At 39.6% G+C, this 13,300-nt stretch overlaps 1 protein-coding gene across 1 annotated transcript in view; it reads right to left on the bottom strand.

Annotated features, from left to right (window-relative positions):
* Positions 1-10,765, bottom strand: part of gareml (GRB2 associated, regulator of MAPK1-like) — a 30,603-nt gene extending 19,838 nt beyond the window's left edge. The window contains exons 1-4 of the mRNA XM_067418140.1: positions 10,420-10,765; positions 6,323-6,463; positions 3,171-3,301; positions 436-1,533 (exon numbers count right to left, since the gene is read on the bottom strand). Coding sequence (XP_067274241.1) covers positions 436-1,533; positions 3,171-3,301; positions 6,323-6,463; positions 10,420-10,531 — 1,482 coding nt within the window. The 5' untranslated portion in view covers positions 10,532-10,765. The remainder of the gene's footprint in view (positions 1-435; positions 1,534-3,170; positions 3,302-6,322; positions 6,464-10,419) is intronic.
* Between the last annotated feature and the right edge of the window lie 2,535 nt (positions 10,766-13,300).

A 13,300-nucleotide genomic window follows, 5' to 3' on the forward strand; every position in this document is an offset into this window, starting at 1 on the left:
TATATATTTACACACACACAAAAGTGTAAATACCATGACACTATCAAAACATTGATCTTTGTTTGAGTATCTCAACCAGCCCAACATGGCAACACTGATTTTTTTTGGTTGTTGTAATGATAATTTGGTGAGAATTAACACAAAAAATAAGAATTTAAAAAAATGGCTGTGAAAAATATACTTCTATGAAAATAATGTCATATAATGCAAAAGTAATGGTCCTAAAAAAAGGGCTTCACTTTTGTTATTTAAAGGGTTAGTTCACCCAAAAATGAAAATTATTTCATTAATTACTCACCCTCATGTCGTTGGACACCTTTTGGGTGAACTAACCCTTTAAAATATAAGTTCAGATTTTTTCCTTAAATTTCAGATATGTTTTAATGAAAAATAAGAGGCAAAAACTTAATTGAAAATCTGTTGAAAACTGCTTACAGCTTCTGATTTGGGTGGGACTGGGGGTGGAGTCGACACTCTCGATACTCTTCCTGCTTCCATCTGCACCATGGCGACATGGGTGGAGCCAACCGTTCCATCCAATGATGTGGTAGTGGAGTGAAACGATATGAGGTTATGCTCCGCCTTCACTGCGCTCTCAGACGTCTGATTGGTCCAGAGCTCCTCGTATGGAATCTCCTGCGTCTCAGTCGACCAATCAGGCGTGACATATTCTCGTTCCTCTCCGTCGCCATCACTAGAGGGCAGCGTGTGCGAGTCGCCCAGCGAGTCCCTGCAGCCGTGTGAGATTGTGTGTGTGACCGCTCCGCCTCCATACACACACAGAGACAGCCTCTGCAGGGACGTCCCCAACTCGTCCCGCCCGTAGCCTTGGACACACACCCGAATCCGGCGCGGACTGAGACACTCCTCTGAAAAATCAGTCTTGACTTCACGCACGGCTCGCGAGTAATCGTCTGGGTCGAAGCTCTCTTGGCAACGCAGCGCACACTGTAGCACCACCTGCTGGTAGGAAGCCTCCGCGCGCAAAAGCCCCTCCGGCAGAGTGAAGCGTGGCATGTCCGTTAATAAAAGGAAGTGCGATGGTGTCACTTCCTCTTTGCGAAGTATGCAACACAGAACGACAGTTTTGCTGATGATGCTGAGGAGTTTATATCGATGGCCCTCGCGGATCGCATGAAGGTCGTACGGGTTGCGAGGAGGTCGTAAGGGCACGGATACGTTCACAGGCAACCGTACGCGCTCAATAATGCTGCGCACAGTGTGTTCCCCTCCCTGCATCTGCAGCTCCTGCGGCGAGCGTGTGCAAAATCGCCCGCGACACTGGAACGGCAAACTGACGCTCTCATTGGTCCGATGGTTCATGCATATCAAACAAGGCATCTTCGTCCGCGCGGGGCGTCCCAAAGCTCCACCTGCTTTGCCCAGTCGCCGTAGCAGCGTCGTCAGGCGGGATTTCTCGCGAGTTGATTGGACGCAGAGCAGTTCTGCTTGGCCCATGAGAGTCAATTCATCTCCCGCCTGCAGAGAGAAATTATATAACTCGCTATCCTCCGTAAACTCCCCAGAAACCACCTACACAGAGAGAAAGAGAGAGACAAACATACATTGCATTTAACATAAAAAAAACTGAAGACTGATGTCGTAAAGCAGGGCTATTCAAATCTTGGCCTGGAGGGCCAATGCGCTGCAGAGTTTAGCTCCAACCCTAATTAAACACACCTGGACATGCAAACAAGCTAATCATAATTTACAGCAGTTAAACTACAGTTGAGCGTAAGAAGGCTTAGTTACACTGGAAGCTACTAACAAAATGCAGCAATTAAATTTAAAAAATACACTGTGTGATATTTTCCCCCATCTAGTGTAAAGGTTTATGACCATCCAGTGAATATTAGTTTCTGTTCCTCTCAATTCTGATTTCGTTTTAACTCCTACGGTGGCCGATTTAGTTCAAGATTAACATGGCAATCCCCCTCTTCACATTCGACACGGTGCCATCGAGTGTTAAAACGCGAAAGGCAAAGCTTGAATTTACGGGTATGTCCCTCTTTGGCTAATGTACTTTCAAGATGGAGGGGCAACATGGCGACCGGCATTTGAACCCCTCACCCGTGTGTATTTTCAATGGCATATTATAAACTTACGAGAATACTTTATTACTCGAAAGAAGTAAATATACATTAATGAGCACATATATTTTTGAAAGAACTAAGTGTTTTTAGCTAAGAATAAACTAAAAAAGTTACACAGTGTAGATTTAAGGGAACAATATCTTTTCAAATGTTGTTGTCGGGTAGAAACGCTACTTGAAATGGAAAATAGTTTATATTGTGACTTTATATATAGTCAGAGACACTTGCATTTGTCATTATATTATTAACATATGACTTAAAATGGAGTTGCACGTTTTTTGACCAGTGAATTTATAAGAATTTTGGAAATACAGGTTTTGTCCGTCATTAGAATGGTTGCATCTGAGGCAGTAAGTGCATCGCATTACGTCGTTTAAGGTTATAAAGTTTGCTGTAGGTATGCAGCCAATCAGTTTTTTTTTTAATTATTTAATTTGGCCAGAATTACGTCATTAGACAATGTGCTTGGCACAGACTATGTAAGACAGTACTGGCACAAACCAGCAGAGACGGTCCAAACAGTCTGTGACATTTCATTCCAGATAGAGGCGGGTGGAGTTATGAGGTTTGACTGACAGTTCGAAGAGCCAGTGGAGTTATGAAACTCACAGAAAGATGTGAAGGCTGCCCAATGATAATGATTTAAGAAAAGATTTATACAAATTATGAAATATGGAGATATTTCTGTTCTGCCCGACAGCAATGATATGTAACTGTGAAAGTATATAATTTATTATTTAATCAGACGCAAATGATGGTTCAAAAACATTAAATGAATCAGTGAGTTATTTCTTTTGACATTCAATTAGACTTCATAAAGAAAAGTAATAAATTGTAAAAAAATAAAAAAAAAAATAAGTGTTTTGCAATTTAAATCACTAAACACAGCTTGTCTGGCTATCACGAGTCAAGACCAAGCTCAATTTAAAGGAACTGTATGTAAGAAACGTATTTCAATGAATCATAAAATGGCCCTGATATGTCACTAGACATTAAAGGGGTGATAATTCAGCATATATATATATATATATATACACACAATACTTGATGTGAGTATTACTGAGATGGTGTCATTACCTTAACGCTAAACGTGATGGGCTCCATGACGAACACGCGATCAGGAAAGATTCCTGCGATTTCCTCCACGCTTCCAAAATACTGAACCGGCTCACGGACATCCCGATCCTGATCCAATAACTTAAACTTTCCTGAGACAGAAAGAAAGAAATAGTTTTACAAAATTCTCCCCAGAAGTGAGCCCAATAAAACTACACTGCCCTTTGATGACATCCTGGAAGATAAAAATAAGTTCATATAGTTTCTTATTTTTTTAAAATGCAAAAGGATTCTTTTGGAGTATGGAGTTTGGTCGGTCAAGATCATAATTAGCTTTATATAATAAACAACAGAAGCCTATGGTATGTCCTCATTTAAGTGTGTGTGTGTGTGTGTGTGATCTTCTAGGTCAGTTTCACACACAGAGATAAAGCGTAAGTGAGCGTATCTCTCTTTGTCTTTCTGTCTCCTGGCAACAGCTTTTCTTTCTGTCAGTCTATACGACACTCAGCGCTGAAAGGGTTTCTTTCTCTTCTGAAGTTTCACTTTTTCTTTTCTGTTCTGGAGGCATTTGTACAAAATAAATCACTTCCACTAAAGCCACTAAAATTACTGTTGTGAACATCATTTGAAGCACCTACAACCAATCAGAGCAAGCATACAATTAAATGCACCAATCACATTTTATTAGCACTCTAACACACACATCACACACACTTTTACTCTGCAATCTAAACAGAGACTTATTGTGTATAAAAAAAAATCCAGAGTTTGTGCTACAGACATGAATAATTTATCCAATAAAATGCCTTGTTGAGGAGATGTGCTGTTATTAAGATTTACCCATTTTCAACAGACAGACAATGAAAACACAAATATAAGAGGAAAAATACAATTAATGATAAATAATACCAGATTTACAAATCTATAAGATATGGACTTCTATATCATAGAGACATGGGAGCGGGTTCCACCTAGAAACACCTTAGCAACTACATAACATACCAATAAAAAACTCGAAAACACACTGGCAACCACTCACATCACTCTTGCGTCATGGTTGTGTGTTCTTATTGGTCAAGCACCGCAGATTTCTGTTCCTCCATTGACAGAAACGCCACTAACACTGTGACGCTTCAGAAAGTTCATAAAGAGATCATAACACTAATCCATGAATTGAGTGGTTTAGTCATCTGAATTTTCTGATTCAATCGCTTTAAATGATTAACAGATAGAATTTAGGCTTTTATTCACAAAACATTGATCTGCGAACATAAACAGAAGCTCAACTGAACCTGCTTGATGTGCGACTGCAAACCTTTAAACGTGCTGCGTAACACGAGAATGAACCTCACTGGTCCCTGTTGTAATCATTGAGTTATTGAATGTGAATAAATGCTAAATTAAATCTGTTAATCATGCGTTGCGTCTTTTCTGAAAATGTTGACTAAACCACTCAATTCATATGGATTAGTTTTACAATCTTTTTATGAACTTTTTGAAGCGCCAAAGGGGCAGTGGCGTTTTTCTCGAAAGAGGGACAGAGCTCTCAGATTTCATTAAAAAAAATCTGGGTTTTTTTGTTGCATAAAGTGTAAAACTGAGCTGTGATTGCCCACTTTTTCAGCTGCCTTGGTTCTCAAATTTCATTTTCTTCATAGAGCATAAACAAAACATGTTTATAGGTTTATGTTATCATTCAAAATCAGTTACAGTACAGTTACATTAAAAGTCCCTATAGCACAGTCAGAAAAACACTCAAATATAATGTCTAAATTTTCCGTTTTGAGAGTCATCAATAACAACCCTCTTCTGCATCATTAAAATCGCGAGCAAATCTAAAATATCAACATGGTCTCATCTTCTGCATCTCTCAGCTGTGTAATAATCCTCCTTCTGTAATTCCATCTTCCTTATTAGCACACTATCTGTCTATCTGAGAGACGTTAGACCCAGCCACCGAGACACAAATGACCTCATCCATCCCTCTCAGCATCTTACTGCCTCCGGAAACCCCAACAGATGATCTCATTGGTCACCTGACCTAATGGTGCGGGTGGCGGGTATATTAGGTAACGTCCATCCCAGGAGAGGAAGTCCAGAGCAGTAATGTCTGCGATTCCGGAAGCTCAGAAAAACGGGCTCCTCCGCGGCTCTCATGGGAATGACGTCAGGATGAGGTAATGATAAGTTTGACTTTATGAATGAGAGCGCTAACCAAAGGGTCAGGGTTTTAAAAATGTGTCCCTGCTGGTTGGATGCCGTAACTACACCAATTCTGTTGGCAAAAAGCATCTTTCTCCATTGACGGCCATTTATAAGCAGTCGTGTATTCTAATGAAATCTAATTTTTTCGCAACTTATTAACGATGGATGGATGGATTTGATTATGCTGTTTTTAAAATATTAAACGCACACACACATATATATGAAAAATGTGTATACATTTCATATTTAAAAACAAAATAGCTTCACTACTTCTTTATACAAAATAATAATAAAAGACTAAATAAAACGGCTTTGTTACAATCTTAGGATTATATCACTTTTGGCTTAATTTGCCAGATAAAAATTCACCATCTTCCTGAACGTGCTTTTTATTGTATGAAAACACTCACTGCAATAAATCTGAATTGAGACTGTGTGTGTGTGTGTGTGTGTGTGTGTGTGTGTGTGTGTGTGTGTGTGTGTGTGTGTGTGTGTGTGTGTGTGTGTGTGTCAGAACGTCTAAGTGACCATGTGTGAAGTTAAGTGCTTGAATACAACAATCAATATACTGTTAACAACCAATCATCTCCCTTTCTCTCTCTCTCTTTCTCTCTGGCCAGAGTGTGTGTTTAATAGCTTGTACACTCTCAATGGATAATAATGAAATCAGTTTTCTGTGCTGAAATATTTCTGCTGTAGGGACATTTTCAACGATTATCTGTTTAAAACTCTATTTTTACGAACTAGATTTTGGTTGATAATTTGAGTGGTGCCTATACTGTACATATGTGATAAAGTTTTGTTTATAAGTCACTTTGAAAATTTAGAGCACACCCCTAGTAAACAATCTAGTTTGCAATATCATTCACATCCACAGAACTAGCAAGTGATGCTTGAATTAAAATCATTAATTGGGTGTCAGCACACCTGTTGACACAGTCCAGTGTGTGTTATATGGTCGGTACCTTGATACTGAAGTGGGATGTCTATTTTAGGTCCGATCACATAATGGCCTTCCTCCAGGCTGTGGGCAGTGACGGTGGTCCACTGTCTGCAGGAGTGAAGCAAAATCACATCCTCCTCCGACAGACCCTCCACATTCTCACCTGCACACACATGAAAATGCACAACTGATTTGATTATTCATCCTTTACAGGTTCAGCACTGATGCAAAAGAGACATTTATATTGGCCAGGCTGATTAATTGGCCGACACTTGGCATTTTTTTCAGATCTGTACTGGTGCTGAGTGCTGACTCTCAGAAACTCAAATGAAATAAATAAGTAAAAACAAATCAAATACCCGAATACATCCAGTACACTCACATGTATTATATAGCAAATCTCAACTACCTGATTCTTGTTATATAGTTGAAAATGTACAGTATACTAATATCATCCAGTGAGATATATAAGTTGTTATATTCAATTTTAATCACATACATACACTCACATAAAGCAATATATTCTGTATAGCAAACCTCAACTGTTTGATGTCTAAATTTATTCGCATATATACAGTATACTCATGTATGCCAATCATACATGCGGTTCAGGCTTGATTGCTTGTCATCACAAAATATACATTTCACTGAAACATTTTCAAAATTACCTGGTTTTATTCAGATCAAAATATTATTTAACAATGCTGAATCAACTGCAAAATGCCTTAATTTATACCAACAAAATTCAAATATATGGGTTAAATCAAATATAAAAAATAAATCTGCTTTGATAAAACAATCTGTTGTGAAACTTGACTTGACATTACTCCGTTCACACACCCATAAATGTTGACCAGGAATTGTAAATCATGAAACACATAACGCACAAAAGCTTCAAAAACCCGGATGTATCTGACATTAATTTGTCGCTTTAAAACACACACACACGGCCAAAGAGACATTCAGTCTCTCACACACACACACAAATATATAAGAGCTCAACCACAAACATCAAATGAGTTCTTTGAACTTCCTCACATGGGGCTTATGGGAGAGAACTGAGGTCAGCGATCAGACACAAACAACATCATCACCTCACAAACACAAACATCAGGCTGATCTCTCTGCTGAAGAACAGATGAATGGACAGACAGAGGAGAACTGTATCGATCCGGTATTAAGCGCATTCCTCATTGAGAGGAGTCTCAAACAGATGCTTTACACAGGGAACGAGTCCAACACACACAGATTGTCTGTTGTGTGTAATTACTGCTGTCTGTGCTGATACACTGAGATCCTCCCACACAAACACATCAGCAGCATCTAATCAAGCAGAGGATCTGAAGCTTTAAAATTAGCATTACACTCAACAGGAACAAGAGAAATCAAATAAAACATGTATTATCAAATCTGTTTTCAGTCTACCTTATTATACTCTATAACATATTTATTACACTTTAAAAGTCCAATCACATCAAGGTTGATAGCCTTAGCATTTTAATCATTATTATTCTATGTGGAACATCAGCAACATTTCAGCAGTTCCTTTGTGGGTAAAAGTTTCATAGTGCATTGTCAATACTGCAGCGGATGTATAAAGCAGAGCTCATGAACCAGCTTTCTGTTGGTTTATGGTTTACACAGTGAACTGAACATGAGCGAAATCTGCATGAGGACCTGCGTATTGGCGGATTTCACAATAACATGGATAGCAGAGTGAAGTCCACATCACAACTATGGACCTGTTTACACCTGTATTAAGATGCGTTTTGCTTGATCGGATCACTTTCCTCTTTACACCTTTTGTCCACTTTCATCCACTTCTGTCCTGATTTCTTCTATGGGTGGGTAAAGTTTATTTCAGTCTAATGGACAAAATAAGCTCAAGCAATTTACATACAAACACGCCCAGAGACGGAAAAACACACTGTGAGCATCAGCTTTCATTTCTGCTCTGACAGCCGCAAGACCAGCCGAAAGCTGTGTGTGTGTGTGTGTGTGGGGGGGGGGGGGCATGTTTTTGTGACATATGAGGACACAAATGTGTGTAATGACATGGGTATGACACAGGTTTTACAAGGAGAGGGTGAAATATGAGGACATTGGCCATGTCCCCACTTTTCAAAATGCTTATAAATCATACAGGATGAGTTTTTTTAGAAAGTAAAAATGCAGAATGTTTCCTGTGATGGGTAGGTTTAGGGGTAAGGGCAGTGTAAAAGGATAGAAAATACGGTTTGTTAAGTATACTCTCTAAAAAATTCTGGGTTAAAAACAACCCAAGTTGGGTTGAAAATGGACAAACCCAGAAATTGGGTTGTTTGAATGGGTCCATTTACTGGGTTCAAACAACCAATTTTCTGGGTTTGTCCATTTTCAACCCAACTTGGGTTGTTTTTAACCCAACATTTTTAGTGTCTAAAAACCATTACGCCTATGGAATGTCCCCATATGTCACAAAAACAAACGTGTGTGTGTGTTAGAAATCAGGAATGTTGACATTGCTCTTGGGACGTTTTTCATCTTCAAACCAATCTTGGGTCTCCAGCCGAAAAAGTTTAAATCCCGTCTGGTTAGACGCTTCCCATAATGTTCATGCATGAGGTCAGGAGGCGGAGAGGAGGCGTCTTTAGTGGCTGTTTAAACTCATTCATCCTTATGAGCGTTTAAACTGCAAAAGCAATGCATTATACCTCTGGAAGTGGTCAAAAGTAGACAAGCTTAAAACCTTTTACACCACGTGTACACCTGTATTTAGTGTCATCACCTTGTGATCCGATGGACCAAAATGCATCTTCCAGGTATAAACAGTGACATAACGATAACAACGAAGAGTAAAAATATAACTGGAATCTCTTTTTTCCAACTGATGAACTATGCAAACATTTTCAGCCATTCAGAATCCATGCTGTTATTGTTTGTTGGTGTGGCCAATAACAGTTATAGTTATCATACTTGGGGTGAACAGTCAGGCATTATAAGTATTTCTGCTCTACATGCGCACAAAGTAAACTAAAACTAATAATCCATTATGGTCGTGGCAATGGCCCTTAAGCGGTAGATCGATCCCCAATTTACTTTAGCACAAATGTAAAAGTTTTGCCATTAAATGTCTAAATTTCAGTCTTCAGCTTGTTGGCTAAATGAAAAATTAAGTTCTGGGTTGTTTGCTTATGTTAAAAAAAAAAAAAAATAACATTTTCAGCATGTTTTACTTTTAAAAATGCCCGAATCTATAGAAAACCCATCACTGTTTGATTCATTTTCATCTGATTCAATCATCTTTACAGAAGAGCTCCCTGATGTGTCAAGTCAGACCATTTTATGTTTAAAGGGTTAATTCACACACCCAAAATATAAATGCATTCAGTTAAGTAAATGTCAGAATATGCATTTCTGGGTGCACATTTTTTTTAATACTCTCAGCAGAGAATATGGAGTCTATAATGCAAACATAAAAACTCCCTGAAAAAGTCTGAAAGTGTAAAGAACATGCTGTCACACATCATAACTAACATATCAGCCACATATGCAGAAATTTATCATTGATTATTTAACTTCAAATTCAGGAGCTTTTTCCCACCATAGAGTCAAACTTTCACACACTCACACACACACAGTCTACATTGATGGGAGTTTAATTTGTTCTGTTCTTCAGTTGTGATTGGTGAGTAAATGTTGGAGTTTCTCCTGCAGGAGGTTGTTTAGTATTCAACACACACTACAGCGCATTACAACATTAACATATGAAAAGAGCTGCAGCTCTTTAACACACAACACACACTCTGTCACCTTTAGCCAAAAGACAAATCAACAACACACTTCACTGAGGATTCTGTGTTGCAAACATTTACGCAACGTTTGAGTAAAGTTCCATGCGATAAAAACGCGGATTTTATCAGGGTTTGTTAATACTTTTCATAATCAGAGCCGAAAGTTCATGCATATAGCCTACAAGCGAAATGTCATGTTTCTTAATCCGCAAACTTTGATTCGGCAACAAGCTGAAGAATCTTTGACGCGACGCGGCGCAACAACGCCAAACAAACTCTCGCGCTCTGAGTATGGGCTCGATCTAGCCCGTTTATAACTGCGTTCAGTAACTCTGATGCTTCTTACCGTGGCTCAGCCGCACGAGAGTCGGTAAGCGGAATTTGCTCACGATCACGTCCAACGGCAGCGACACGGAGCTCCACGAGAGTCCGGTAATGCTCGCGGATAGTTTCTCCATCTTTCATCTGTCACCATCATCATCATCACGCGCATCACGGGGACGGGACGGAACCGGTGTCAGGAGCGCATCGCGCCATGATGAAGAGAAACGCGTGAGAGAAACTCCGAAGTGATGTGATCTAAACCGGACTCACCGAGCGAGGCGCGCGACACCCGCCCTCCTCCTCCTCCTCCTCACGCATCCGCGCGCACCGGAACCGGACTGACAGTGCGCTCACACCGATACTGGAGAGTCATACCAGCTGAAAATGGCAACTGGTCGTTCTGCATCTTTTAATGAAAGACGAAAAACTTTTTTTTTTGATTTTGTAAAGCTACCACACTTGCGTGATTATTAATTAAAATGTCGTGGTATCTCCAAGTTAAAGACCGTGGTAACTTTAGGGTGTTTCGGCTTAATAGCATTTGCCTCAGTGACTGATTTACAGTGTAGCTACATCTGGTAATCATGCCTATACTTTTATGATTAGTAAAACATAAAAATCTGTTTTTACTAAAAACTTTTAAAGTCCCCATGACATAAAATGTTTTTTTTGTTTTGTTTTTTAAAGTAAATTTTATTTAGCCTACTTTTAGTAGCCTATGAATATGTTCGTCTTACTGTTATCTATAGTGTGCTCCAAAACAATGACAAATTTTGAATTTAGAAGATTCAGAAATTTAGAAAAGCATTAAAAACTCTAAAGTCTAAAACTTACGCCACTGTGGATCAATGATTTGGATTACATCACTCTGCAATTCAGCTTCTCATCAGATTTTCTGTCCAATCAAAAGCTCTCTATATCTACATTATAAACAGATGCTGAAGCTGCGGCTGAAATCGTCACATAATTACTTTTTCCTACATAGTGAATGGCACATATTGCACTATATATAGGGATAGGGAACGATTCAGACAGTGTAAATATGCTTTCAATATTTATGCTATATTTTAAAGCAATATGGAGTAGATTAGGAGGAAGCTACGGCTTTATCGAGCTCAACGGCTCAACCTAAACGCCATTGGGTATTTAAAAAAAGGGGTGGAGCTGTTTGATATGCCCCTCCCTGTCTTCCCGATTCAGTGGAAAATTTAAATTAGTGTCTCAATCAGCTCCTAGTTCAGTAGTTAGAGGGCACTGATCAGGGAGTCGGCCATTTTAAGGGCTGTCTCAATCACAGAATCCTCCCAGTGCACTGAAACATTAGCAGCACAGCTTAGGTTTGCAAAGTTGCATCTGAACAAACCCCAAGACTTCTAGAACAATATCCGTTGAACAGGCAAGACCGAAGTGGGCATGTTTGGCCATAATGCACAGCGCCAATTAAGCGAAAACCAAACACAACATACCATCGCAAACACCTTAAGGCTTAAACCAACTGTCCATCACAGACAGGGGATGATTTGGACTTGTTTTGCAGGTATCGTCCACTCATTGAATTGACCATGAACTCGTGTTTACCAAAGCATTCTAGAGTCAAATGTGTGGCCTGTCCAAAAGCTAAGTTTTGTCTGAAATTGGGTCATGCAACAGGACAATGATCCCAAGAACACCAGCAAATCTACAACAGAACGGCTGAAAAAGAAAATAATCAAGGTGTTGCACTGGCCCAGTCAAAGTCCAGACCTCAACCAGACTGAAATGTTGCGGTGGTGGGACCTTAAGAGAGCTGTGCATAAACAAATGCCCACAAACCTTAATGAACTGAAGGAACGTTATAAAGAAGAGTGGGACAAAATTCTTCCACAATAATGTAAGAGACTGATAAAGTCCAAGAAAATGATTACTTTAAGTCATTTCTGCTACAAGCAATTAAATCGTAGAGGGTACTTAGATTGTCACACATGGCTGTATTTTTGTTAAATAAATAATGACCGTGTAATACATCATGTGTTGTTGTTCATCCAAGGTTACATTTACCTAATTTTAAGACCTGCTAAAGATCAGATGATTTTTTTATGATGTCCTGATACTTCCTGGGCGTACTTTCTTCCACATGACTATATACACTGATCAGGCATTGGTTGGTCCCCCTTTTGCTGACAAAACAGTCCTGACCTGTCAAGGCATGGACTCCACTAGACCCCTGGTGTGCTCTGGTATCCTGCACCAAGGTGTTAGCAGCAGATCCTTTAAGTCCTGTAAGTTGTGAGATGGGACCTCCATGGATCGGACTTGTTTGTTCAGCACATCCCACAGATGCTCGACTGGATTTAAATCTGGGGAATTTGGAAGCCTTTTTAACACCTCAAACTTGCTGTGCCCCTCAAACCATTCCTGAAGCATTTTTGCTTTGTGGCAGAAGCATTATTCTGCTGAAAGAGCCACAGACACCTGGGAATACTGTTTCCATGAAAGGCTTTATGTGGTCTGCAACAATGCTTAGGTAGGTGGTGCGTGTCAAAGTAACATCCACATGGATGGAGGACCCAAGGTTTCCCAGCTGAACATTGCCCAAAGCATCTGCCAGCTTGCCTTCTTCCCATAGTGCATCCTGGTAGTGCATTATAAATATATACACAGTTTTCGGGAAGCACAAGGCCAGCACGCGCATGGTCAGCGGAGCGTACCGCAGCGAGTTCGGAGAGCATGAAGAGATAGGGCTGCCGATAACAGGTAGGAGCTTGCAAATTCCTCTTCGAATGACTCTTCTTGGAACTGTATTCATTCCCCACGTCCATATAAGTGGACGGAAAAAAACTGAAACATAATCCTAAAAAAAATAATCCAGAAATTTTAAACTATTTATTTGTATGATACAGCTGCAAATAAGTATTTGAACACCT

Source organism: Pseudorasbora parva, chromosome 15 (genome assembly GCF_024679245.1).
Source record: "Pseudorasbora parva isolate DD20220531a chromosome 15, ASM2467924v1, whole genome shotgun sequence".
Lineage (NCBI taxonomy): Eukaryota > Metazoa > Chordata > Actinopteri > Cypriniformes > Gobionidae > Pseudorasbora > Pseudorasbora parva.